This window comes from Mauremys mutica, chromosome 8 (genome assembly GCF_020497125.1).
Source record: "Mauremys mutica isolate MM-2020 ecotype Southern chromosome 8, ASM2049712v1, whole genome shotgun sequence".
Classification (NCBI taxonomy): Eukaryota; Metazoa; Chordata; order Testudines; family Geoemydidae; genus Mauremys; species Mauremys mutica.
The window spans coordinates 38,036,290-38,063,227 of NC_059079.1; the positions used below are offsets into that span (position 1 = coordinate 38,036,290).

The window sequence follows — 26,938 nt, forward strand, 5'->3', positions numbered from 1 at the left end:
TGAGTGGAAGGATATGATTCTCCAGTGAACAGGGAGACAAGTTTGCAGAGGATCTGCCTACAACAGTGGTTTTCAACCTGTGATCCATGGACCCCTGGGGGTCTGCAGACTATGTCTAATATTTCCCATTAGGTCAGCACCTCCATTTGAAATTTTTTAGGGGTCTGCAAATGAAAAGGGTTTGAAAACCACAGATCTAGAGTTAATAAGAACAGTTTACAGGTGGTCTGCTCTGGGCTTCTGATTGTAAACGCCTTACACGTCTGCAAACCAAGCACTCAGCACACACTGGGACATCCTGGAAATGCCAATGCAGCGGTGCGCGCTCCTACAGCGAGCGCACAGGGTTGCCCATACTGCACTAGCCGCCTCTACTGTTTGCATGTCCGAGAGACTCCATGGCAATCCCGGAAACTCCCCGCGCATTGAGCCGCTGAGTGGCGATGAGCTCCTGGCCCTGCTGCAGGCCATGGATAAACTCGCAGAGACCCGGGATTTCCCCAGGACTGTGCCACGGTGCCCGGGCTGCAGAGAAACGCTGCAGGGCTCCCCCTGCCCCTTACGGCGGATGCTGTTTGCGGAGCCACCCAGGGTACCCTCAGCTGCTCGGGGCCCACCCCTTGACGGGTCCCTCGAGCAGCGGCAAGGCCAGAGGCCGCCCATGTTACAGAGATGGGATGGACGCTCAGCCCCGCCGGCCTCTCACCCCCGCTCAGGGCGGCTGGCTGCAGGGGGAGGAGATGGCCTAGGGCCCTGCTCCGGGGTCCCGCAGGGCCGAGCCCCAGCCCAGTACAGACGGTCTCGCTGTGGCCGCGCCTCCCCGAGCCGCCTCTCACCTGTCCTCGCAGCCCTGGCACTTCACCTGCACCGGCACCAACCGGCCGAACAAACTCTCCGCCGCCATCTTGCGCTTTGAGTTTGGCGCTCGGCTCCCGCGGGGGGCGGGGCACCAAGATGGCGGCCGAGCCGGCTGCGGCCGCGGGGCTCCGGGCTCCTGTGCCCGGACGGTGCGGTTACTTCGTGGAGCGGAAGAAGCGGTTCTGCAGGATGATCCCGGCTCAGGGGAGACGCTTCTGCGGGGAGCACGGACACCAGGAGGTACCGGGGCGCCGGGCACTGCCCGCCTGCCAGGCGGACCCGGTCACGGAGGGGTGGCTGGTTGGGCCCCTCACCTTTGGGGCTTTAGGAAGGGGTGAGGAGTCCCTCTCCTGCGGGCTCTTTTATAGCCCCCATGGACTCGCTTGGGGGAGGGGCTGGCACGGATCCCCAGAGCGAGCCCCATAGACGGGCCATACTCGCCAAGCTTCCCCGCGGGGTGGTGGGGCCCGTGCCCAGCCCGACCCATTGGGCTGACCGCCCTGTGCCCTACTAGGCCTGGCGACGGCAAAGCCAACGCAACCCCCCGCTGCTCCGCCGGGCCCCGGGCTGCTGGAGTCAGAGTCTGCGTGCAGTGATCGCTGGTGGGGTGTCAGCCTCTCACCCAGCTCCCCAGCCTCTCACCCAGCTCCTTCCAAGCCGGGGGAGGAGAGGGCTGTTGTCCCCCATCTCCTCTGCCTACTTTTCTGTGCTTTGAATTTCTTGCTAAATCTGCTATGCTGTTAGTTACTCTTCGCTTCAGGATCCTCAGGTGACATCCCCTTCTTGGAAACCTTACTAAGAAATCACTGCTGGCCTCTGCAGAGCCTGACAGCGAGCTAGAACCCCAGAAGGTGTAGGTAGAATAATTACTGCCTGTCACAAGGGACCAGGAACACCTGTGCTTCTCTGGGCTTGGTGATGTATTAATGCCTTCACTTGCACAATATTCCTCCATCCATCGCCCAGTGAAATTGGGTGGTTTATCCAACTGAAACACATTGTATTTCTCCATTTGATCTAATTCCAATAAATCGAGAGTAGATTTTTATTTTTGTGACCCACAGACACATTTCTAGACAGATTTTCTAAAATTAGGACATTGACCGCACCATAATTTTGTGCTAACAATATAAACATTTTCTTTCCCATTAGGAAGAAAATGACAGGAAAAGAATTCCATGCCCTCTTGACCCAAAACAGTAAGTGTGTTTTAAATACATTCGTATGTTCATTGTTAAAATTGTGACTGTCATTGCTTATTTCTCTTTCTCTGATTTTAGCACAGTATATGAAGATCAATTACAAAAGCATTTAAAAAAGTGTAATTCAAGAGAGAAGCCAAAGCCTGTAAGTGTGATGTAAATTAAATGTCATATAACTGTATATTAGAGCAGTATAAACTAAGCAGTGTGGCACAAATTGGAGTGGAGGAGGGTCAAACACCCATGGCTTTTACATTTGCTCAAAGTTCCATAGGCTGCAGAGCCAGGGGGCAATGCCCTGATAACTTTTAAGCAGTCATAGAATCATAGAATCTCAGGGTTGGAAGGGACCTCAGGAGGTCATCTAGTCCAACCCCCTGCTTAAAGCAGGACCAAACCCAACTAAATCATCCCAGCCAGGGCTTTGTCAAGCCTGACCTTAAAAACCTCTAAGGAAGGAGATTCCACCACCTCCCTAGGTAACCAATTCCAGTTCTTCACCACCCTACTAGTGAAAAAGTTTTTCCTAATGTCCAACCTAAACCTCCCCCTCTGCAACTTGAGACCATTACTCCTTGTTCTGTCATCTTCTACCACTGAGAACAGTCTAGATCCATCCTCTTTGGAACCCCCTTTCAGGTAGTTGAAAGCAGCTATCAAATCCCCCCTCATTCTTCTCTTCTGCAGGCTAAACAATCTCAGTTCCCTCAGCCTCTCCTCATAAGTCATGTGCTCCAGCCCCCTAATCATTTTTGTTGCCCTCCGCTGGACTCTCTCCAATTTATCCACATCCTTCTTGTAGTGTGGGGCCCAAAACTGGACACAGTACTCCAAATGAGGCCTCACCAGTGCTGAATAGAGGGGAATGATCACGTCCCTCGATCTGCTGGAAATGCCCCTACTTATACAACCCAAAATGCCATTAGCCTTCTTGGCAACAAGGACACACTGTTGATTCATATTCAGCTTTTCGTCCACCGTAACCCCTCGGTCCTTTTCTGCAGAACTGCTGCCCAGCCATTCGGTCCCTAGTCTGTAGCAGTGCATGGGATTCTTCCATCCTAAGTGCAGGACTCTGCACTTGTCCTTATTGAACCTCATCATATTTCTTTTGGCCCAATCCTCTAATTTGTCTAGGTCCCTCTGTATCCTATCCCTACTCTCCAGCATATCAGCCACTCCTCCCAGTTTAGTGTCATCTGCAAACTTGCTAAGGGTGCAGTCCACACCATCCTCCAGATCGTTAATGAAGATATTGAACAAAACCGGCCCCAGCACCGACCCTTGGGGCACTCCACTTGATACCGGCTGCCAACTAGACATGGAACCATTGATCACTACCCGTTGAGCCCGACCATCTAGCCAGTTTTCTATCCACCTTACCATCCATTCATCCAGCCCATACTTCTTTAACTTGCTGGCAAGAATACTGTGGGAGACTGTATCAAAAGCTTTGCTAAAGTCAAGAAATAGCACATCCACTGCTTTCCCCTCATCCACAGAGCCGGTTATCTCGTCATAGAAGGCAATTAGGTTAGTCAGGCATGACTTGCCCTTGGTGAATCCATGCTGACTGTTCCTGATCACTTTCCCCTCCTTTAAGTGGTTCAGAATTGATTCCTTGAGGACCTGTTCCATGATTTTTCCAGGGACTAGTCCCGTACTAGATCAGTATGGCTGCCGCTGGAGCAGCCTGGATGTTGCTCTGGCTGTATGGTTGCAACACCGCTGACACACTGTACAGACAGGGGGACAACAGGGCCAAATGGTGTTAAGACCTGGTGCATGGGGAGTCTGTTCCTGTATGGCAGTGCTCAGGGGAATCCTCCAAAAGCTCAACTCTTGGCGTCACTGGCTTATGCACTGTGTGGGTAAGAGAGAGGGGAGACTCCAAAGCTCAAGGAGACATGGGACCAGTGGTATAGAGAATTTATCACTGACTCAAATCAGAGAGTAATAGTCCTTATAGAGAGCCTAATAATGGGGAGAAACTGAAGCTCTCTAAGTGCTGGATTAAATGAATTGATGCCTGATGCTGTATGCATGCTTCCAGTGCTGTATGTAAATTTGGGATCTTACTTTAGGATAATTTTTCAGCCAGGAATGGAAGTGCTGTCCAGGCACTCACATTGAACTAGCTTTCCCCAAAAATGTTCCTGGGGAGCATTGCCCCACCAGGCCCCTAGAATTAATGATTTATGACTTCTGCTGTGAACAGATCTTGTATATTCTGTTGAGTATTGGGGTTGATGTGTCCCCTTTCAGATTATGTTAGCTGAACTTGATGCACATACAACAACCAAAAATATTAAGTCAGCTCTACTCTTATATTTATTATCCCTGAATAATAATGTTGACTGAGGCATTCCCCCCCATACCCTGTCAGGAAATTAAATATCTTCCTTTCTGGTATGTGCTAAGAGGGCAGCTTGTTTTTTTTTTTTTAACGAAAGAGTCTCCATATGTTAAAAGCCTTGCTTGATTTCCTTGTATAGCTACATGATGTACATGGCTTTTGCCCGTGTTTGAGAACTGGCTTCATACATATATTCAGTGATCCAAATGCCAGTGTACTTCTTTCTGATGAATACTGTGCTGCCAATGCATCTGTTTGACTATATAAAGCTTAAAATATGCCTGTATATATGAAATGTCAATAATCAGGAAGCTTAAAGAATAACTGCTTGAAAGAGAAATTCCTCTGTACTATAAGAATCAACAATCAAATAAGGCGCAAAGTGCTAGTACAAGACAGGACTCGGCCTTGCAAAAGCATTACTACTGTAGTGCTTGCTACGGTGCTTAGTCCCATTGAAATCTATCAGACTAATCACCCTAGTAAGCACTACACCCATTGGAGAGTTTTTGCAGAATTGGGCCCTAAAGCAGTGAGAGAGAGAATCTTTTTCTCAGAACTACTTTCTTTATTTGTAATTATTTGACTTTTCCTAGGTGAATTACTATCAATGCACTGTGAAGCATTCTTTTGCTTTACATGCTGTTCTGTCTTTATTAGAATCTCCTTGGTTTTCATGCTGTTTTTATTTTTATTAAGGCCTACTTTGTTCAAGATATTAATGCAGGATTAAAAGATGCAACAGAAATACTTGACGAACAGGTGAGTCCATTTCTCTGTTATTTTAAGGGACAAATAGATAAAATACAAGGAGAACCTTTTTGTTTTTTGTATTTTTTTTCCAGCAGTTACCAATTTCTTCCCTGTCTAAAGAAGAGTTAGAGGACTTGATTAAAAAGCTGAAAAAAGCAAGTAATGGTGAGTCTGCTTAATTTTAAAATATTTTAAATGGCTTTCTCCAGAATTGATCAAATACTTCATGGCTATTTTAGTGTTAAATATCTTCCAGGATTAAAAAAGGGAGATTAATAGGAGTACTTATTTTTGTCACTTGTCTTGATCTGAAATTGAAATCTTGTAATGGTTAAAGAACTGCCTACATGACACTGTTAGTATTTTTTCCTCATCTCAGTCTTGTTTGTTCTTTTGAATAAAAGTTAATTTTGTTTGATGAAATTAATGACTTTTGTTTTACATTCTTCTTTTTGCACCATGATTAGATGATGACATTACAGCTCTGGGAAAAGCATTTATTAGAAAACTCTTGCTTCTGACCCATTAGAGAGCAATTACGCTTGTGTTGTAGATCAGTGGTTCTCAACCAGGGGTCCAAGACCCCTGGGGGGCTGTGAACAGGTTTCAGGGGGTCCGCCAAGCAGGGCCAGTGTTAAACTCACTGGGGCCCAGGGCAGAAAGCTGAAGCCCCGCCACATGGGGCTGAAGCCCGGAGTCCTGAACCCTGACACCTGGGGCTGAAGTTAAAGCCTGAGCAACTTAGTTTTTCAGGGCCCCCTGTGGTGTGGGGTCATGGGCAATAGCCTTTCTTGCTACCCCCTAATGCCGGCTCTGGTTTTTATATGCAGAAAAAAGTTGTTGCGGCACAGCTGGGCCATTGAGTTTTTATAACATGTTGGGGGCACCTCAGAAAGAAAAAGGTTGAGAACCTCTGTTGTAGATTATTTTGTTGATGGCAGAAGATAGAGACATTTTCATGTGTTGGATTAAAAACAAAAATACATGTTTGGAGTTTGAAGAACATTACCTATAAGATTATCACAATTTTTAGGTGTCAATTTGTGGGCTTAAACTATTTGATAGTGTCCCTTTTACTTGTTTCCAGTAGTCAGTATGCTAGCTCTGTAAAGAGTCTTCAGAGTCAAATAGTTTGCATGCTAAGTACTGTGTGCAGTCACTTCAATATGCAGGTGGGAGCTAGATTGATGTTAGGTGGCCTTTTTAATGGAATCTGTGAAGAGTACTTCTACATTTGATGCAGGTATAAAGCCAATACTTAAGGATCAAATGCTGTCCCATCAGGCCTTACAAGAAGCCTTAAATGACCCAAAGAATGGAGAGTCTGCTTTCAAGCACTTGAAACAACAGGTATGGCCATTTCCTTACTAATAGCTGTTGTGGTCTTTACTGTAGTTTTCTCCTTATGTATTCCAGCTAATCCATACTACAGTTATTTCACGTAAAAGAAACTTCAAGTATCAGAGGGGTAGCCGTGTTAGTCTGGATCTGTAAAAAGCGACAAAAAGTCCTGTGGCACCGTATAGACTAACAGAAGTATTGGAGCATGAGCTTTCGTGGGTGAATACCCACTTTGTCAGACTCATGAGAAAAGAAACGGAACTCGTAAGAGTTCCAGATTGTACCCATGCTACCAGTTTAAGTATGTCTATTGATAGTACGCTCCTGTTTATTCAAATGCACGGGGGGGGCATTAGAAAGTTTCAGATAAAACGGCATTCAGATAAACAGAAGTGCTATTAACTAACTTAGGGCTACATGGAGGACACAGTGTGGATTCAGTTCTCTTTATCCAAAAATCCCAGTTATCTGGACTATATCGACCCCCTACGTTGTCCATAACTGCTTTGAAATTGTAAGTGTTAGTAACAGAAGTTTATTTTGATCCTGAAATACCTAACAAGCTTGTCTTCTCCTCATTCATGAGCCTAGATTATCCCCTCTCATAGAAAATGTATGAGAGAGGTTATAAAAAAATGAGATTTGCCTTATGATATTTTCAGGGAATTGTGCTCTTGAGAAGGAGGAACTTTTATGGGATACAGAGTGAGTGGGCGGTGAGAACTTCCAACACAGCAAATCCTTTGAATTCTTGGGAAAGGGAAGCCAGAGAATGATAAGGACAAAAGGGTCCATGGGAATATTAGTAATTCCTATCTCTTTTATATAGTGCTTCCACCACCTGATCTCAATGTGCTTCACAGTGTTTTTAATGAATTTATCCCCATAACACTCCTGTAAGGTAGGGAAGTACTATTATCTCCCTTTTGCAGATGGAGAACTGAGGTGCAGAGAAGCTAAGTGACTTGCCTACTGGCACAGCAGAGACTTGAACCTAGATCTCCCAAGTGCTAGGCTAATGCTCTAAGCACCGCCATGTTGGTGCCTTTCAGCACAACTCTATGAGTACAACTGCAGTAGCTGCAGAGAGGGCTCTGCCGGAAGTGATGCCTCACAAAAGTCCACTGGAACATCCATGTGACTTTTCCAAGGATTAGCTGAGAACAATACACCAATGTATGCTTGGTCCCTAACTATACCCCCAAAACACAGTGGATAAGATTCTGTGGGTGCTAGAAAAAGGAAAAGATGATGCCATGGATCCTCTGCGCTCTGGATTCACAACATCTCTACCCCTGCATTCATGAAAGAGGTGTTGACATTCTGCAGCATGGTTATTTAATCAGTACGAGCTATGGGAGAGACTGCTGATTGTGAGTTAAGTTAGCATTTTTCCCAGAGAAATCATCAGATGGCTTGGTTCATAAATAATCTTTTGAAGTTTGTAGGCTTCCATTTTAGGTAATATGGAAAAGTTATGTTTGCTTGGGCCAGGAAGATGTTTTATTGAGTTTGGAGCTGGACGAGGAAAGCTGTCTCACTGGGTTGATATTGCCTTACAAGACGCTGAAAATGTTCACTTTCTGCTTGTTGAAAGGGCAACTACACGATTCAAGGTAAGATAGTCTATTGTAGAGTTGGCCAAGTCTCATTTTTTGAATTGTTGTTCTTGGTAAATGTGCCTTTTTCTCATATATGTTTTCATCTTTCTTTTAAAAGGTAACCAGACTATCTATTTGTCAGATAAGGGCTTTGAAAAGTTAAGGGCTTTGAAAAATTTAATTAATCCTTATTGTAGTTTTAAGGCATGCCAGTAACACAATTGGGGTACAAGATGCCTGCTGGCTGATACTGAAAATGTTAGTGTTCATTTGAAAGGGGCTTGTTTTGTTTTTAAAAAATTAATAACCTTAGTACATTCTTGTAATTATGTATTAGTTAGGTGCCCAACACTTTTTAATAATGTGATATCCTATTCACACAGGTAGATGGTAAACACAGAAAAAGAGACTACATATTTGAAAGGCTTCAAGTTGATATCCAGCACTTATGTTTAAGTAAGTTGCTACTTGGCTTGTATAACTATTAGCAATACTAAGATGGTTCCTTAAAAACTTGATTGTGTAGTACCAGAGTGCAGGAAAATTTTACACTTAGTATAGGTTAATTAATATAATGTTTAGAAGACTGTTCTCAGTGTTTTGGTCATTTTTATGTTGTACTTTTGTTTTTCAGTTACTAGATGGGTATTATATAATTTCTAACAATGTGTACAAATTATCTTGAATTTATAAGACTTTATTTTGAGTCAGAATCACCAAACAGTTTCAGGGTTAGATGCTTTCACTTGTGTATTTTAGCTGTGCTGTATTTTGATACAAGTATCATTACTGAGTGAGGCAAGTCTCACATGTCCTTATTAACGATGAACACAAGGGGATTCTGGAATACCACCTTCAAAAGAAGTTGCGTTAAATTTAGTGGGTGGTTTATGGTGATGAACAGAACTTGCATTAGTTAAATGGATAAAAGTGATTACCACATTACTTAACCAATGTAATCCAATGCATTGCCAGCATGATTCAGATCCTGTATTTCATGCAAAATATATACTTATCTCCATGCCTTTCCTTATGTTGTTATAACCAGGGGCGGCTCCAGGCACCAGCACGCCAAGCACGTGCCTGGGGAGGCAAGCCACGGGGAGGCGCTCTGCCGGTTGCCACGAGGGCGGCAGGCAGGTTGCCTTCGGTGGCATGCCTGCGGAGGGTCCACTGGTCCTGTGGCTTTGGCAGACCTCCCGCAGGTGAACCACCAAATCCGCGGGACCGGGGACCTCCTGCAGGCAAGCCACCAAAGGCAGCCTGCCTGCCATGCTTGGGGCGGCAAAATACCTAGAGCCGCCCCTGGTTATAACTTAACTGGATCCATTTAACTAATGCAAGTTCTGTTCCCATCTGGTGTACCTCAGTAGTAATATATATTGTACTTGTTTTGGTACCACAAAGTCACTTAATTCCTTATAGGTATATCTTTCATGACTAGATCATGTATGTTTGGGCCATACAGATGGTTGAAACCTAAATTATGAATGGTATATGTAGAAGGACAAAAGAATACAGAGAATAACATTTTATAAATAATGAGCAAGAATGTTTGCTAATGTGTGCACACGGAAGGAACATGGTACATTGTAGCATGTTAAAGTAATTTATATTAATCTTGTATTTGTCTTCTCTAAACTGTACATTCACTTGGTTTACTGTAAATTAATATTAGAAAGTTACATGAGAATATTAATCCACCATGGATAGGACAGATGAATTTATTAAAGCACAAGACTAAGAATACAAAAACCTGAAATTTATTACCAACTCTGCCACAGGCTGTCACTGTGATTTTAGGCAAGTTGCTTGGTGCCCAGTCCTGCTCCCAAAGTTTTTAATGGGAACAAGTCACGGTTTTAATTTCTGCCCATTTTTGAGGCATATGGTGAGTCTAAATCAATTGATGTTGATAAACTGCATTGAGATCTATAGCTGGAAGGCTCTATAGATATAGAGTATTACTACTATTCAATATATGGATCAAGTTGGCCTGCCATGTATGAACGGTGTCTTCTGGAGTATTGGGTTTTTTAAAGTATTTGACAGATTTTGAATTGCTGTCTATTAGGAAATTATCTATTAGTAAATAAAGTCTTGATTGATTGGAATGATTCATTTATTTATTGAGGAGACATACCACAAATAGCTTGAACTCCCCACCGTAAGCAAGAACTATTTTCAGAGTTTTGTACTTTTCTGCTTTTGTATTGATGTACAAAAAGAAGTATTGACTTTTGCTGCACTAGGAACATAACATAATGTTCGTAGACTAGAAGGGAACATAAGTTAAACTTGTTCCCTTTGTACAATTTGAAGTTGTTTAAAAATAAGGAAGAAAAAATTAAACATGCTATTTAAACATACTGAATAGCTATTCTTTTCTGTTCATGAAAATTATACTGTATTATGTTTCCATCTTATCTTTTAGTGTGACATAACACTAGCTACCCTTTGGAGATGCAGACAATTGAAGTTTTGTTATAATAGTTGAGGGAGGAATTTTACGAGTTTTCTGACCTATTGTTTCAGTTATGTGTGCTGGAATGATATTACCCAGCAAGATGATGTCCAGCTGCAGTAATCCAGGTTCTGTTTCTTTCAGATAAAGTACCTATTCTTGAGAAAGAAAAGCTTCCTGTGGTAGGAATTGGAAAGCATTTATGCGGTGCTGCAACAGGTATGATCTATACAAATGTATTGGTGTAAGTGCAGCTACAAAGTGGAATGCTGATTTAATCCTCTTGAATAATACGATGCTTCTAACAGTTCTTTTGTACTATTTTTTTCTGTCTGATTCCTTGACCGCTGTCTACTGTACCAGTTGTGTTCTAAATATCCACTGATTTCAGAGGAACACTACTTGGATGATGGCAAGCAACAAAGGGGTTAATCCAGATGGAAATAAACATTAATGCTTGTGTACAGCAAAATGAAGAATGAATGTTTTATGTAATTTTATTCTTAAACTGACAGAAGCATGTTTTTCATAGTACTTTTCTTCCCACTGTCTTAGGCTTGGACAACAATGTTGGAAAAACTTAACTTGATTAAAAATGTCCTGGACAACTTGAATACTGTAAATATAGTAAGATCATTTTCAACTTGTCCAAGACGTTTTCAACCAATTATTTTTTTTTCAGCTTTACATCCCAGGTATGTGGGGAAAGGTGTTTCAGGTATGACATACTGTGTGAATGTATTATATACATTCTATTGGGACACTGTTAACCATGATGTCTTTGTAATGGTATTTACAATTCTTAAGTAAATGGATTTGTGTGCTTTAATTCTCCGTCAAACTTCTACAAAAACCTCCTCTTGTAATAAAAAGGCCAAGGAACTGAAGTTTTCCCAATGATCTGTAGAAAAAGTATTCAAGAGTATTGATCACTAGCAAGTCAGATGGTTGTGACAGAATCCCCGAGGTACAACCTGGAACCACGGGGCCACTTCTAGCCTGGGTTGTCTCTCACAAAGCTATGTCAGTGACAAGCAGTAACACCCTTCCAGGCACTGTGATCTCTCAACCATCAGCATCTGGAGCCTCACACCCAGCTATATTATGCTCCCTGATCCATTCATGAATCATACAGAGAGAGGCACCAGTCAATGGCCCCAGCCTTGCACCTCAGAAATATCTTACATTGCTCAAGATTCCCTTGGACAGTGAAAGCTAATTAATAAGTTCGCCACTCCGAAAATAGGATAGTGGATGTGCAACGGCTGAGCTTCCCCAAGGACTTAAACCAAAACCACACAGTCTTAGATAAAATATAAAACAGATTTATTAACTACAGAAAGATACATTTCAAGTGACTAAGTAGCAGGCATAGAAAGCAAAGTTGGTTACCTAAGAAATATAAATAGAAACACAGTCTAAATTCTTACTTCAACAAACTAAGTGAGATTTGAATCAAGCAGTTTCGCAGCTTACAGTTCCTCAATGCACAGACTGGACTGCCTTCCAGCCTGGGACCAATCTCTCTAGTTCAAAGGCTTTGTCTTCCAGATGTTGAGATTTGGAGTTGGGGGGAAAAAGGTCAAGTGATGATGTCACTGTGTCTCTTTTTGTACCTTCTTCCAGCTGCAAGAACGATCCTTGCTGATGGTCAGGCAGTCTGCATTGCATATATGCCTTCTCTGAGAAGCCTCTGGGATATTGGATTGTTCTTGATGAGCTGTTAATGCTTGTCTGGCCAATGATTGTTGCTCCTTTGTCCATACTGAGAGGCCAGCTGTGGGCATCTCCCAACCTCACAACATATTTCAGTAGCACATATAGCAATACTTCATGTTAAATGATAGTACATACAATCCAAACAGGATATCAGTGTTCAACAGATCAAGACTTTTAAGATGATGCTTCACAAGACATGCATTGTACAAAATTTGTCATAATTGTATTGCAGTGGTGAATGAGGGCTCCAGGGTGCTATTTGAGGTACAGAGTGTCAAAGTGGTCGTCTTGTGATTTTGTAAATATATTAATATTTGGTAAACTGAACTTGAAATATATAATTTCATTTCATCTTAAAGTAGCTGACAGTATTTAAGTAAACCTTGTCAACTTGTTGCTTTTGGGATTACTTTTTAAAATGCTTTTATCCTCCTCTTATTTTTGAGGAAAGTTCCTTTCCTATCTTTGAGTATAAATGCAGCACACTGTTTGAGAGTTTTTTAAAACATAGTTGTTTGTTCACAGATCTTGCTCTGAGATGTTTGGTTGAAAGTTACTCAACCCAATATGATGAAAGAAATGAAGAACCTTCACCTAAACGTTTCAAGAGTGATAAAACAGACATAGCTTTTAACAATTCTGCTGATGAAAGGAGTGGAAAGAATGTTTCAGAAAACTGGAAGCCTGTGGCTGGAATTGTTATTGCACTGTGTTGCCACCACAGGTGTCAATGGAAGCATTATGTAGGCCGAGAGTTCTTTAGAACAGTGGGACTTGGGCCAGTGGAATTTAATTATTTTCAGAGAATGACTAGCTGGGCCACTTGTGGCATGCGAGAAACCATCACTGAAGCTTCTACCATTGATGCAAAGAGCAAAGACCAAAGCAGTGATACAGAAGAACATGACCAAGTACGCAACAGAATTGAGTGCAGTTCTGATAGTCTGCAAGGGTAGGTGATTTTTTTTGTAGCATGTAGACGTCTCCAGGAAGGTAGAAATAATGGATTAGACAGTCATTTATGGCTGAATGATTAAGCATTTTTGAATGTCAGAATAGCTCATTTTACAGAAACATATCCATCTGAAGTACTTAAATGAAAAACATGCACATTTAAGTGACATAAGTCTTCAAAATTTTATTCCAAAACAGTCACACTTTATCTGCATTGAAGTGCATCAGTTAGTTTTTACAGCTTTTCTGATCTTGAACCATTTGTGTTGACTAATTCATGTTTTTTCTTTTTGGAGCTAGGCTACTTACTGTTGAAGAACGAAAGCAGATAGGTCGTCTTTGTAAACTCTTGATCGACCAGGGACGGATCAAATATTTACAACAGAGAGGGTACAATGCTGCATTACAATACTATACAGATTCTTCTGTTTCCTTGGAGAATGTGCTCTTGACAGCTGTACCAAGTCAATCTTCAGTACTTCAGCCAACTGCATAATGGGAGACAGATTTGGAATGGGCAGGACACAGAACTCGACAAAACTTCTCTGGATTTTTTAAAAACCTTATTCACAGATTTAGTACTTTTAGAAAACATTTTGTAGTCTTTCGGTACCTACAAAAGCTTTGAACTTAAATTTCTTTTGGAATCACAAGAAGATTCCAGCTGACTCCTAGCAGTATGAAAGTCATAAGGCATTTTTTCTCAGCACACTGCAATATTGCTGTTTTCTCTGTTCAGAAGAAGTAGAATTTATATTTTCCTCCAAGTTCAAAAGTTCAGTTTGGCAGGTTGTTTAATTTTTTATTTATTATCATTAATGGTGGCAGAAGCAACAGGTATACAGTTGTCCAGGTTTTCTGAAAATCAATAGGTTAAAATGTAAGAAATGGATATGCTTAATAACCTGTCTCCATTTTGATCTTCATGAGGGTTTTTATCTTGTTCTTTATGCCTAGAATTTTATTTTATGAGTTCTGACTATATGTGGAGTTGGGTAAAGAAAAACATTTAGTTGGAAATGAAATGCCACGTCATTGTTTTAGTAATTACATTCCCAGGCTATAAAGCTTTGCTATGGAGTGGAATAAAAGCTGAAATTGACATGATCTCTCGAGTTAACCTCATTATTTTAGCGATTTGTTTTAAGCTTTCATAATATCTGGGTGAACTTAATGAGATGAAATATTGATACCTTGCGTCAGTGAAATTCGCTGTTCACATAATAGATATAGCAAAGGGCACTGGCTCATGATGCTCTGCTAATGTAACTTAATCCTGACCTTCATTTACAGCCTCTGTGGGTAATTCATTGTCCAGGCCTTATCTCTCAGCAGACAGTGCTAGTTGATGTGCTTTGTCATATGGCTACTTTTCCATGAGGAAGCGGGGTGAAATAGCCGTATATACTCGTTCATAAGACGAGTTTTTTTTAGTAAAAAAGGGAAGCACCAGAGAAGGCTTATGAATGGGTATAGAGAGGGAGAGGTGGGACACAGCCCCTCCCCTCAACAGAGGGAGCAAGGAGAGTCAGCACAGCCAGAAGGGAAGAGACGGGGCCAGAGTCTCTCCGCTTCTGGCCACGCTGCTCTCCCCCCAGTCTCCAAAGCAGCTGCAGCTCCAGGGCTGGCAGGCTGCAGCCATGCGGCTCGGCCCCATCCCCCCAGAGCAGGCTGCAGCCATGCCACCCGGCCCAGCCCACTGGAACATGCTGCGGCTGCGCCACCTGGTCTGGCCCGCCAGAGCAGGCTGCGGCTGCGCTGCCCAGCCTGTCAGAGCATCTCCAGCTAGGCCAGAAACATCCTCCCCAGGCCCTCCCCAGATAAGGTGGGAGGAGATTGGATGGGGGGAGAGTGGGGGTCCTCAGGCTAAGGGTGGGGTCATGTGGGGGTTGGTCACAGGGGTTACTCCCCTAATTCCCATCTTCTCCCCCAAAATAAATTTCCCCACTAGTTGCTGTTCTGGCCCATCAGGTAAGCAGCTGACAGGCCGGGACACTTTATTTACGTAGGTTTACCTCCGTGCCTGTGGATGCTCGATGTAAACAAACCATCTCGGCCCGTCAGCAGCTTATCCTCATGGCCCAGGAGCCAAAGTTTGCTGACCCCTGAATTATAGGGTCGGCTTATGAACGGGTCATAAAAATTTTCCATTTTTACTTATCAATCTTGGTGGGGGGGTCGGCTTATAAACGAACCAACTAATGATCGAGTATATATAGTAATTTATTTCACTTAGGTGACTAGATCTTCCTAGAAACACCTCATATTTCCCCATCACATGTTGGTGCTTTTCCACCTGCTGGCAGGAAATGCTGGGAACTCCAGAAACTCCATGACAAAAGCATCAGCTTCTCCTGCTACTCCCTCTTCAGTGTAACTTCCAGCTCAAGGAGACATATCTGTGCTAGCTGTGATTGAGCTAGTGAGGTAAAAATAGAAGTGTCACCACAGTGGAACACATGGCAGGAGAGGCTTGTTAGTTAAGTATGTACCAGGATCATATTCAGAGGTAACTACATTTCTGTTCTTAGCATGTTAACGCATGTATGTCTCCTCAAGCTGGAATTCACACCAGTGTAGAGACACCCTAATTCTGCTTGACTGCATTTTAATGTTTTCTAATATTTTTTTTTATTCATACTCTAGTTACAGACAATACAAATCTCATACCTGCTCTGCTGAGTGACTCTTGAATATACATATGCATGAACTGAATACCAAACAATTCCCGTTCCTCCTCTTCTTCAGTATTCTCACATGGGGGAAGTGTTACCTGCAGCTCCAGTGGGTTGTCTCTGAAGTTGACAAATCTGGTAATTCATCAGAAAACATGACTCTTGGAGGTCCTTTCCTCCCCGACCAAGAACAACTGTTTGAAAACTAAATTAGGCTGCACTGAACAGTGCTTCAGCAAAAGAAAATGTAATTAAGGGCAATTTCTCAGGACATTATCTTTCAAGTAGTTTTTCTACTTAATGGTAGTGTGGTATGTGATTTATCTTAACTGATTTAGAAATAGTCTTCATCTGAACATTATTTACATCATTTCTTAAAATGGTTTCTATGCCAAACTTGTAGTTTGTACAGTTTAACAAGGAATCCCTATCATGTTTAATATGTTGTGCACACACTTGAAAATGTAGGCATTAGTACCTGTGGTCAGTACCAAGGCCAATTCAAGCAAATCTAGGGTCTCCAGTGAACAAATTCAGGTGTTCTTACTATCCCTATGTTTATTTAAGTACATGTTTGTACTGCTCAGTAAGATAACTTTATACATTTTCGTAATATTTTGACATCAGGTTACTCTGAAACCAGAACAAAATATTTAAATTAGATCTATTGCACATGAGAATTTTTATTTTTGATAATAAAAACCTGCTGCAGAGTTTATGCATTTCTAGATATAGTAGCATCCCCAAATAACTTGAAAACATAGGAATTGCCGTACTACATCAGACCAGATGGGTATGAACTCGACTGGCTATCCTGAGCCCCCGCTTGTGCTACCTGGCTGCACTGCAATTTTTACCATAGTAGTTCAAGCAGCGCTTGCACAGGTACGTGTGCGCAAGCTGGGAATTACACTCTCAGCTTCAAGTGGAGACATAGCCTTAGTCTGGTATCCTGTCTCTGAGAATGGTGAATACCAAGTACTTAAGAAAAAGCATCAAGAACCCTGCCATAGTGAATAAAAAAAAAAACCAATCTGCCCATAAGGATTTGAAAGAAGTTTTCCTGTCAGTTCCTGGTTAGCTTATATCTTGAAGCATTAAGATTTATAGCTCACATTTTTATCCCCAAATATAAATAGATATTCTCATTATTCATATCTTAATATCTAATCCTTTTTTGAAGGGTTTTAGGTTTTTGACCTCACTGATACCTTGTGGCAGTGAATTCCCCAGGTGAAATATATGTTTTATAAAACATTCTCCTTTTATCAGTTTTTAATTGTTGCGTTTCAATTTTTGACCCTTGTTCTTGTGTTATGAGAGGCTAAAATAGTGATGCCCAACTGTTCCACTGAAAGCCAGCATCCACAACCCTCACAGATCAAGAAGTGCCTAAAGATTCCCTTAACCTTTGGGACTCTAAATACTGTGTTTACATTTGCAATAAATCCATTTGGTGAAATGAAGGAACTCAATACTGTCACAAAACTTTCTGGGCCAGATTCTCACCTGGCATAAATCTGTAGTTCCACTGATCTCAATGGAGCTACACCAGTTCATGCCAGCTGAGGATATGGCTCCCTATCTATTTGTTATGCAGCAGTCTGCACCGTAGGGGAATTTTAAAAGGCAGCCTTCAGGTACCTGCAGTATTGTTGATATTTTACCTGAGATTTGTCATTTGTTGCATGCAAGCAGGAATATCCCGGAGTTTGTTGTTACTGAGGACAAGAGTACTCAGATTTTTCATATTACTGATGGTTTCCGGTAAATGGGTTATTTCATTCCGTTGGAGCCATAAAGTATGGAGGTTCTCCATTCTGTAGAAGTAGAGGTTTCTACAGTTAATCCAGCATTAAGGAATACTTGATGATTAACCATTAATTTAAAGAAGTTGATTCACTTCAACAGTCATGTATCTGATATAAAGAATGCAGTAACGCTGAACAGTCTGGGAGCATGTGTAATTCTGTGGGCAAGTTAATGACAAAGGTAAGGGAGGTGTCATTTGATTCATAAAATCTACAGAATCATAATTTCAGTTATTTAATCTGAACATTATTTATATCACTTCTTAAAATGGTTCCTATGCCAAACGTACTTTGTACAGTTTAACATAGAGCTAGGCTAACTAGTGGGATGACTAAGTTTTAAGGGGATGCAGACATTGGCATCTGCATCTTTGGCTCATGCACATGTTCAGTGGTGTAGCATAGCAGAGGGGATGTGCTGCCCTCCCCGGCTCCACACTGGTTGGTGGAAATTGTGATAATACAATGTGATACATTTGAAAGCCTTTTCTTCTCAGACACAAATACGGCAAACCTAGAATGATTATGTAGATATATATTCAAAAAAAATCAACTTTTTAAATTATATTTTAACAGAGATGCATTGATTGCATAAAAAAGGATATTAATCTTAGGAAACACAGGTTGCAGATAGTAGCCAAAATTATAAGTTGAAAATTTCTACAGCAAGAAGATTTAACTTGACAACAGGAATTTAATGTCTTATTAAGTATCAACTCAGTTGCAAGGAATTTTCCTTCTGAACAAAAAAAATGAGTTCTCGTAAGGAAATAATCTGCTTTGAGATATTCCAGTTACTTTAACCGTATAAGTAGATGATGCCATTTTAGAATAAGCAGCACAATGTTAAGTAGCTTGCTTTATTTTGTTATAAAGTCAACTTTGATACTTGTTAATATTTTAGAACAGAGTTGCATAACTAAATTTTCAATGCAATGGAATTAAAACTAAGAATGTTTTTTTTACCTGTCAACCGTATCAGGGAGTTGCTGAAGTTTGTTGCTCCCCATGTCTAACCATTCTAGACTTGGCATGTTCAGGAGAGCTGAAGGGATGGTAGTAAATTGGTTCATACTCAGATCTACATGGTAAAGCTTCTTTAGCTCACTGAGCTAAATAGAAAAGGGAAGACTCATTAATATGGATTTCTTAATGCACATTTGTACAGACTGTGCAGTAAGTGATGTTCCATCACAGCTGCTATTTAACCATCTTGGCCACAAAGACAGAAAAATTCAAAAAATACTACAACATGTTCTGGAATCCATGCCAGACAAGTGATTCTGGGTTGTATGAGATAAGACAGAGGGCCAGAATCTCATTTCCACTATTGCTCCATTGATGTAAAGGGACTTCAGTATAAGTAAGAATCTGGTCTAGAGTCTTAAAAAATTATTTTTGTCAGGAAACATTCACTTGACCTCATAAAAGAGGGTGACCAGACAGCAAGTGTGAAAAATTGGGACAGGGAGTGAGGGGGTAATAGGAACCTATGTAACACAAAACCCCAAATATCGGGACTGTCCCTATAAAATCAGGACATCTGATCACCCTATGATAAAATATTGCTAACTTTGCTGGTCAAACAACAGCCAGATACATTTGGTAACTTCTGGTATTCAGTTAATATACTGTATTTATTTATTTATTTAAAAGCTGCCCAGTTTGTTGGGTTTTACAGACTTAATGTTTGGACTTAATTCTGCAAGGCACTGAGCACCGTAAGGGCTAGTCTACATGCCTTGTGTGGTTGCAGCGGAACGCTGGGAGAGAGCTCTAAAAAACCCACCTTGCTGAGGGGCGCGGCTCCCAGAGCTGGGGCACTGTTTACTCTGGCGCTTTACAGCGCTGAAACTTGCTGCGCTCAGGGAGGTGTGTTTTCACACCCCTGAGTGAGAAAGTTGCAGCGCTGTTATCCTCAGTCTCCTGTAAAGTCTGTGAGGATTGAGGTTACTTTAATATCTGTCAGGGCTGTAATTTCTGTAGCAAATACAAATAAATATCAGAAGTATTTGGTTGCTTTGTAGCCAAGGGACTGATGGAGATATGGATCCTTTTCACATGTACGTCATCAGTTACGATTCAGCCCAGGTAAGTAGAGAGCAAAAGTTATTACACTCAGTTGTTCTGTGTCCTCTGTCAAAGGAGTTAATTCACTTCCTTGTGCACATGCAGTTGGCTGCATCACACAAATCACTACCAGAAGCAGCAGTCTTTGTAGAGAGACCGCTAGCTGAATGGGGAGGTAATGAACTATGCCAGAGTGGCCAAACTTACTCACCCTCCAAGCCGCATATGACAATTTTCAGAAGTTCGAGAGATGGGATGCGCCTGCTGGGGCTCAGGGCTTCAGCCCCGCTTCTGCGGAAGCCCCAAGCGCTGGCAGGCATGCCCGAGGCAGAAGCCCATAGCCCCACCACCCTGCCGCAGGGCAGAAGCCCCAAGCTCACCCCCTCCAGTCTGGTAGGCAGAGAATGGGGGAAGAGAAGGGGGGGTCTGCAAGCCACACTTTAACTGTAAAAGAGCCATATATGATTCATGAGCCTCAGTTTGGCCACCCTGAACTATGTTCTCACCCTTAAAGGTGACTTCTCTAAGGTCATAGTTGAGCCAGTGGGCCAGATCCTCAGCTGGTGTAAAACAGCATGGTTTAATTAAAATCAATGGCCTGATGCCAGTTTACACCACGTAAACAGCCAGCCATTATTTATATACTCCCCTATAAGCCTGGGCAAAATTAGGCTCAGTTCCTGCAAATACTTTGTTACTCATGTGATTAGTCCCACTGGCTCCCATGAAACTAGTCATATAAACAAAGATTATGCATATTCTTAAATATTTGTAAAATCAATGTCTTAAAAATAAAGTGAAAACAACCCATCTATTAGGCAGTTCATGCAAGACCTTCCAGTGGAAATGTACTATGTCATTTTACAGTCTAGAAGAAACCAGAAGTTAAATTTTTTTCCTGAGAATAATTTTTTTAGCTAGTGAAAACATTTAATATAGACCTATAGATAAAAGGATTTGTTTTTCTCAAACCTGAAGTGGAAGGTCACAGATATCCCTGTTCACAGCCAGTTCCAGTCTTCCGAGGCTGATGCAGTTACTTAGCTCTTTCGGAACAGATTTAATTTTATTATAACTGAGGAGGAGCTCTTGGAGGTTAGGCAGCTGGCCTGCAAAGGCAATGATCAAAGAGAATCCACCTGAATATTGGGTCTGAGGAATAAATTAAACCTTTCAGCTGTGAAGTACTGAGGTTAAACCTTACTTTATTGCATTGGCTCATTAGTGTTGTGTGAGTGCTCTTGGTCTGCTTATTGAAATAAAGATGCAGTTAATGAAAATTATGGGATTTGGTGTGATGGCTGCTTAATCCAGAAGCAGTGGTCCAACTGAGTAACACAGAATGGCTTGTTTTTGTTGTTGTGTTTAAATACCACTTACCAATCTCTTTAGGTAGCTTTTCAATGGCATTTCGGGATAGGTCCAGCACAATGAGATTTTGAAACCTTCCAATGAATTCAGGAATTTTCACCAAACTAATTCTGTGAAGCTGCCATTCGTGGAGGTGGTTCAGTTTCAGTAAGCAAGAAGGTAACATCTAAAAATAATAAAAAATAAAATTAGAAGGAAATTCCACTTATTTTATGGAATGAAAATGGACTAATTGTTAGTGTAGGAAGATTTTGGGAACATGGACATTCAGAATTACGTTAGAGAGGAAGGAAACATCACTAGCTATACAACATGCAGAAATTAATTCCCATTACACCTCAAGAATAACCAGCCCTTTTGTTTGCATCCAGAACTTAGGCACCTGCACTGCCAAGACTCAGCAATGCAAGATCCCAGAACCAAAACAAACAAAAATGTTTGAACGTAAATGATGTTTAGTGTCTGTCATGTGGATTTTATAACATCTGTTCAAAACAAAATGACAATGTTACGTAACTGCACTGTAGAATGTATTTATATGTTTTATATTAAAAAAGGACCACCTATAACTTCCAAGATTGTACAACATTTCTAAACAATTTCTTGCTATAAAATAATTCTAGAATAGATTTAGTAATTTGGTTTGAAATTCATTGCTCTGAGTGGTTACACAGGGTTTGTGTGGGATGGAGGGACTGCAGTTTGTAGGGAATTAAATCTTCCCCAAACTCTTGTGTAAGACACATCACCTCCCTGGACTGGAGTAGGCACCATGGCTGTTACAGTGTAAGCTGAAGTCACACTTTCACCAGCCTGTACCTGATCCAACTCCCATCAATGCCAATAGAAAGATTTCCAATGACTTAAAACTAAAATTGGCTCAGGCATCTTGTCTTCAACTTCTCCTTCATGGTGGACACTGGAACTAACATAAAGCCAGTTCTGCAACCTGCAGGGACTGGCAGGGTCCACCCTGCCATGTACTCTGCAGCTGCCCCCCTTCCATGCACTGCAACCACAGTGGTCCCACTGTTCTGAGAGCCTCTATGCCATTGGATGAATTTCACCCTTAGAAAGAGAAGATAAATAACCCCAAGAAATCTTTTCATTTTGTTTATGTAAGCAGAGTCAGGATGAGCTCTACCCTGACATCTGGTGGTGAATTATGGCGAGTGTGGAAAAGAATTTCAGAGGCTGATCGTGTTTGCATAGGCACACCCACTCTGCCTAGCATAGCCCACGGCAGCCTAAAATGGTTACTTTCACAGCTGTGGGATCCCCAATTTCTTTGTTATTGGGGCAGGAGGAATAAAGTGTTGTCACCCTGATTAAGTAAATGAGGAACTATGAAACTGTTTTATGATAAAGGGTTTCACTATCAACTAAATAGCACTTGCTAGACATGGGTTCCAAAACCCAGTGAATTGAGAGAGGCTGGGGACAGGTATCTGTACCTGGTGGTGTAGGTGCCTTGTGTGAGCCAAAAGCACCAGTTCCACCTACTTCTCTCTCTCCACTGTGGAACATCAGAGTTGATTTTTTATTCCTTTAAGAATCTAGATACAGGTTACTGAGCTGAACTCACTATGGGCTAATGGTGCACTAGCACTGGGGCTTCCCTACTGTCAGCTGAAATCACTAAAGAGCTGGAACTGCTGAGCTGAGAGCACTGAGTACTGTGCTAACTAGTGGGGGAGTCTGAAGCTGTACAGCAGAGCAGCTGGCAGAGCGGAGTGGAGCAGTTTGTGGAGCCACGGAGTGAGTGGAGCTGAGCAGTTTGTGGGGACGGCTGGAGCGGATCACGGGACAGCTGGTGGAGCAGAGCAGCTGGCAGAGTGGAGCAGCTGTGGGACAGGTGGAGCAGCGAGCGGAGCCGAGCAGTTTGTGGGGACAGCTGGAGCGGATCACGGGATGGCTGGTGGAGCAGAGCAGCTGGCGGAGCGGAGCAGTTTGTGAGGACGGCTGGAGGAGCAGAGTGGAATGGCTGGTAAAGCGGAGCAGTTCGTGGAGAAGGCAGAAGCAGAACCCCACGGAGAGGCAGGGCAGTTGGCCCCGGACCACGTAAGGTGCCCCTTTCTACCCGGGGTGGGGGGGAACCTCTGCAGAGAGACTCTCGAACTCTGGGGCTGCACTGACCTGGGACAGAGACTTTTGGATTGTGGGACTTTTGGGACTGTGGGTGATCTTTGGGTTGCTGGACTCTAGGGACATTTGGGGTATTGGACTTTGAACTCTTGGGGTGATTTGGGGGTTGCTGGACTCAAGAGCCCAGGGAAAAGGACACGGCCCAATTTCCTGGGGTGGGTCTTTGCTCACGGTTTGGTCTATGAACTCTAGTTGAGGTGTTTTCCCAATTAAATGCTTGTTTATCTCATGTAATTAAACCTTTTCTGCTACACCGAGACTCTGTTCTTGCGAGAGGGGAAGTATTGCCTCTTCGAGGCGCCCAGGGGTGTGTGTAAGATTTTCCCAGGTCACTGGGTGGGGGCTCGAGCTGGTTTTGCATTACATTGTAGGGAAGGGACCCCTATGTATTGAACCCGGCCCTTGCTGCTATCAATTCAGCCTGGCAAAGGGTTACAGTTACAACATGTGACTTTCACATTACAATCTATGTCTGTGTAGTTAGCAAAATTAATACTTCTTGAATTAAATGCATAAGACATAAAATACCATTAAGTTTTCCTGTTCATGTGGGAAGACTTTCTGGGCTGTGGGTTAGTGGTGAAATTACTTAGCATTCAATATTCTACTGTTAGAGTGAGCAAGTTTAATTTCAATACAATCAGGTTTTATTTACATTCACAGCAATAATTCAACTCTCCATCCCTGATCATCTGTGTACAGTGCTGAGCATAATGTGGGCACTTAGATGAAAAGTAATACTAGTAGCTGGGCTAAAGATGTAAAATAGCTTAACTCTGTAATTCACTAACCATGTAACCCAAACAATTTCCTGTTAATATTACCTTCCATTCTTCTTGTTCTATCCTTAATATAGCTCTTCCATCTTCAGTGATAACTTTTTCTTTGAGCTTGGCTAAACTAACTCTTTCCTCCCAGACAAGCGTCAGTCTACAAGACAAAGAACTCCTTTTAGTTGTGCAGCTATGCTGAACAACATTTACTATCCTATTTTGATTGTCTGACATAGCAAAGAGGCAACTTTTTGGGGAGAAGCCTTCATGGAGGTCAGACAAGTATTTATCTTAATGGGATGCTAGATACACTTTGGGAGGGCTGGAAATGTAGCAGTTCATTAGCTTAGAGAATTTACAGGCATTCTAATGTTTTGAGTAATGTACAAATGTTTTGTAATTCTGTGAGATCATATTTTAAAATCTGTATGAAGTAAGTTATTTTATAGAGATAAACTAACTACTTCCATCGAGTTTTATAATGTTTCACCAAGAACAACAGTGGGAAAAATAATGTAAGGGGACTGTCCCAAAGACCATTCATTTTAAGGAAAACATTTAGCTTTTTTATGGGTGGGAGAAGCACTAAACTTCCTTAATCTTTTCACTTCCACAGCCTCTAGATGCTATAACATAGATTATCCATCCAGAGACAGCAATCTGGTCACAGACAAAAGAGAACTGACTTCTTTACATCCATATGTATGAAGTCAGCTTGAATTCAAATAAAGTTCATGCAAGTCATCATAGACTAATCAGTGAATATAAGAGATCAAAATAATATTAAGTGGAGACTGTTTCTAAATGGAGGGCACTTAACTTGTGCTATAAAAACATGAAGAATTTCTTTTACACTATAGCAGTGCTATGAAGACAGTTGAAGCTGTTGTAGTTTGATATATATGCCAGTAGAATCAGCGGATGCACTAATTTCTGTTTACAGTTGAACATAATTCTCTGGTAGAGCTGAGTCTACAATCAGATTTCTTTCAGTGGGAATTTTACCTGAGCAATGATTGCAGGATTGGATCTTGCATGTTCCAGAAATGACCAACCATATCTCCTGTGTTTAGCTTCACATTTCTTCCTAACTGATTAGGGACATACCTGCCTACAGCCCTCTGTCTGAATTCCTTTTCCTTCCGTAGTTCTTCATTTATTTTCTGAATTCTCACTTCCCAAAGTGTCTTAACAGCAGAGAACGATCCAATGCATGGTGCAGTTTCAGTCATGGTTCTTACACATTCGGGTTCAGCCATAGGTAACTGCTTTTGAATAGCACACTGATTGCCATCATCATTATAATCCCACACATGAGCTGGACATGCCAGAAGGAGACATCAATGTAAAAAAAATGATATGCCTGTTTGATTAATTAAACACAATCAATCAGTGAGCAGAGCTGTGATGGGACTCACATCAACTGACTCCTGTCACAAATATAGAATAGTTAATAATGTGTTCCTAGTTACCTCGTCGCATAATACTAGAATAAGGAGATAAGACCTAAGAACAGCCATACTGGGTCAGACCAAAGGTCCATCTAGCCCAGTATCCTGTCTTCCGACAGTGGCCAATGCCAGGTGCCTCAGAGGGAATGAACAGAATGGGTGATCATCAAGTACTCCATCCTCTGCCGCCCATTCCCAGGTTCTGGCAAACAGCGGCTAGGGACACCATTCCTGCTCATCCTGGCTAATAGCCATTGATGGATTGATCTTCCATGAACTTATCTAGTTCTTTTTTGAACCCTGTTATAGTCTTGGCCTTCACAACAGCCTCTGGCAAAGAGTCCACAGGTTGACTGTGCGTTGTGTGGAAAAATACTTCCTTTTGTTTGTTTTAAACCTGCTGCCTATTAATGTCATTTGGTGATCCCTAGTTCTTGTGTTATGAGAAGGTATAAATAACACTTCCTTATTTACTTTCTCCACACCAGTCATGATTTTATAGACTTCTAGCATATCCCCCCTTAGTCATCTCTTTTCCAAGCTGAAAAGTCCCAGTTTTATTAATCTCTCCTCATACAGAAGCCATTCCATACGCCTAATAATTTTTGTTGACATTTTCTGACCCTTTTCCAATTCCAATATTCAATTAAGTTAAAAGGTAAAAACAGCTAGAAGATCATACATTCTACTCAGCACAGAATTAGCCTGTGGAATTCACTGCCATGAGCTATCATTGAGTCTAAGAGCTTGGTAGGATTCAAAAAAGGTCAGAGTCTAATACAGAGTGTGAAAACATCCACAGTGACATAAAACAAGATAAAAAATATAAGGGTTAACCTTTATGCATCAGGGGATCAGTCAGTCATTAATTGCCTGGGGTTAGGAAGAAAGCTGCCCTATAGGCTGGCTACTAATAATAGCCTGTTCAAAGGCTTCCTGAACATTCTGGTACTAGTGCCCAGCAGGCAGGGCACTTGGTCATTCCTGTGCTCCTGTCTGGAAGGCCTCCTCTCAGCCACTCTTGTACTGGGTTTTTGTATTCTAGCAATAGGCTAGAACTGTGAAGTTCAGATCTGGTGCTGAACTCTCCCAAAGTTTGGGGCAGGGTTAGATTGGAGTTCAGGGTCGGCATATAGGTTTGCAGGGCTACGTAGTAATGCTAAGACCACATTAAACATTGCATCAAATTTTTTATTATAAATGCCTACTACTTGGTGGAAGAGAGAGAAGGAATACTGTCTCAAACACCCAGCTCCAATCTGAGAATGTTTTTTCAGCCAGCCAGACAGCTTGCTTTCCAACAATGGAAGTGGAATGTCAACCTTTTCCCTGTAAGCATCTTTCTTCCAATGGCCAGTGTAGAGTCACTTGTTTGAAGGCATCTTTCCCAGCAT

The 26,938-nt window shown here is 42.0% G+C and overlaps 3 protein-coding genes across 5 annotated transcripts in view; 1 reads left to right on the forward strand and 2 right to left on the reverse strand.

Annotated features, from left to right (window-relative positions):
• Positions 1-1,197, reverse strand: part of SASS6 (SAS-6 centriolar assembly protein) — a 31,105-nt gene extending 29,908 nt beyond the window's left edge. Inside the window, exon 1 of the mRNA XM_045027366.1 lies at positions 837-1,197. Within this exon, the coding sequence (XP_044883301.1) occupies positions 837-904 (68 nt within the window). The 5' untranslated portion in view covers positions 905-1,197. The remainder of the gene's footprint in view (positions 1-836) is intronic.
• On the forward strand, positions 898-14,355 carry TRMT13 (tRNA methyltransferase 13 homolog). 3 transcript variants are annotated; one of them, XM_045027368.1, is made up of 11 exons: positions 898-1,098; positions 2,011-2,057; positions 2,139-2,205; positions 5,116-5,178; positions 5,265-5,334; positions 6,413-6,519; positions 7,959-8,126; positions 8,495-8,567; positions 10,720-10,794; positions 12,820-13,246; positions 13,549-14,355. In XM_045027368.1, the coding sequence occupies exons 1-11, from the start codon at positions 955-957 to the stop codon at positions 13,742-13,744; spliced, it is 1,437 nt and encodes a 478-aa protein (XP_044883303.1). In that variant the 5' UTR covers positions 898-954; the 3' UTR covers positions 13,745-14,355. The 3 variants fall into 3 exon arrangements, with proteins under 3 accessions (XP_044883303.1, XP_044883304.1, XP_044883302.1); XM_045027367.1 differs by having other exon boundaries at positions 900-1,098; positions 5,262-5,334; XM_045027369.1 differs by lacking the exon at positions 5,116-5,178 and having other exon boundaries at positions 899-1,098; positions 5,262-5,334.
• On the reverse strand, positions 14,051-25,340 carry LRRC39 (leucine rich repeat containing 39). Its single transcript, XM_045027370.1, has 8 exons — positions 25,201-25,340; positions 24,145-24,250; positions 21,185-21,341; positions 20,777-20,913; positions 18,701-18,846; positions 17,591-17,743; positions 15,919-16,058; positions 14,051-14,106 (listed from the first exon to the last, which is right to left on the reverse strand). The coding sequence occupies exons 1-8, from the start codon at positions 25,323-25,325 to the stop codon at positions 14,051-14,053; spliced, it is 1,020 nt and encodes a 339-aa protein (XP_044883305.1). The 5' UTR covers positions 25,326-25,340.
• Positions 25,341-26,938: the final 1,598 nt, after the last annotated feature.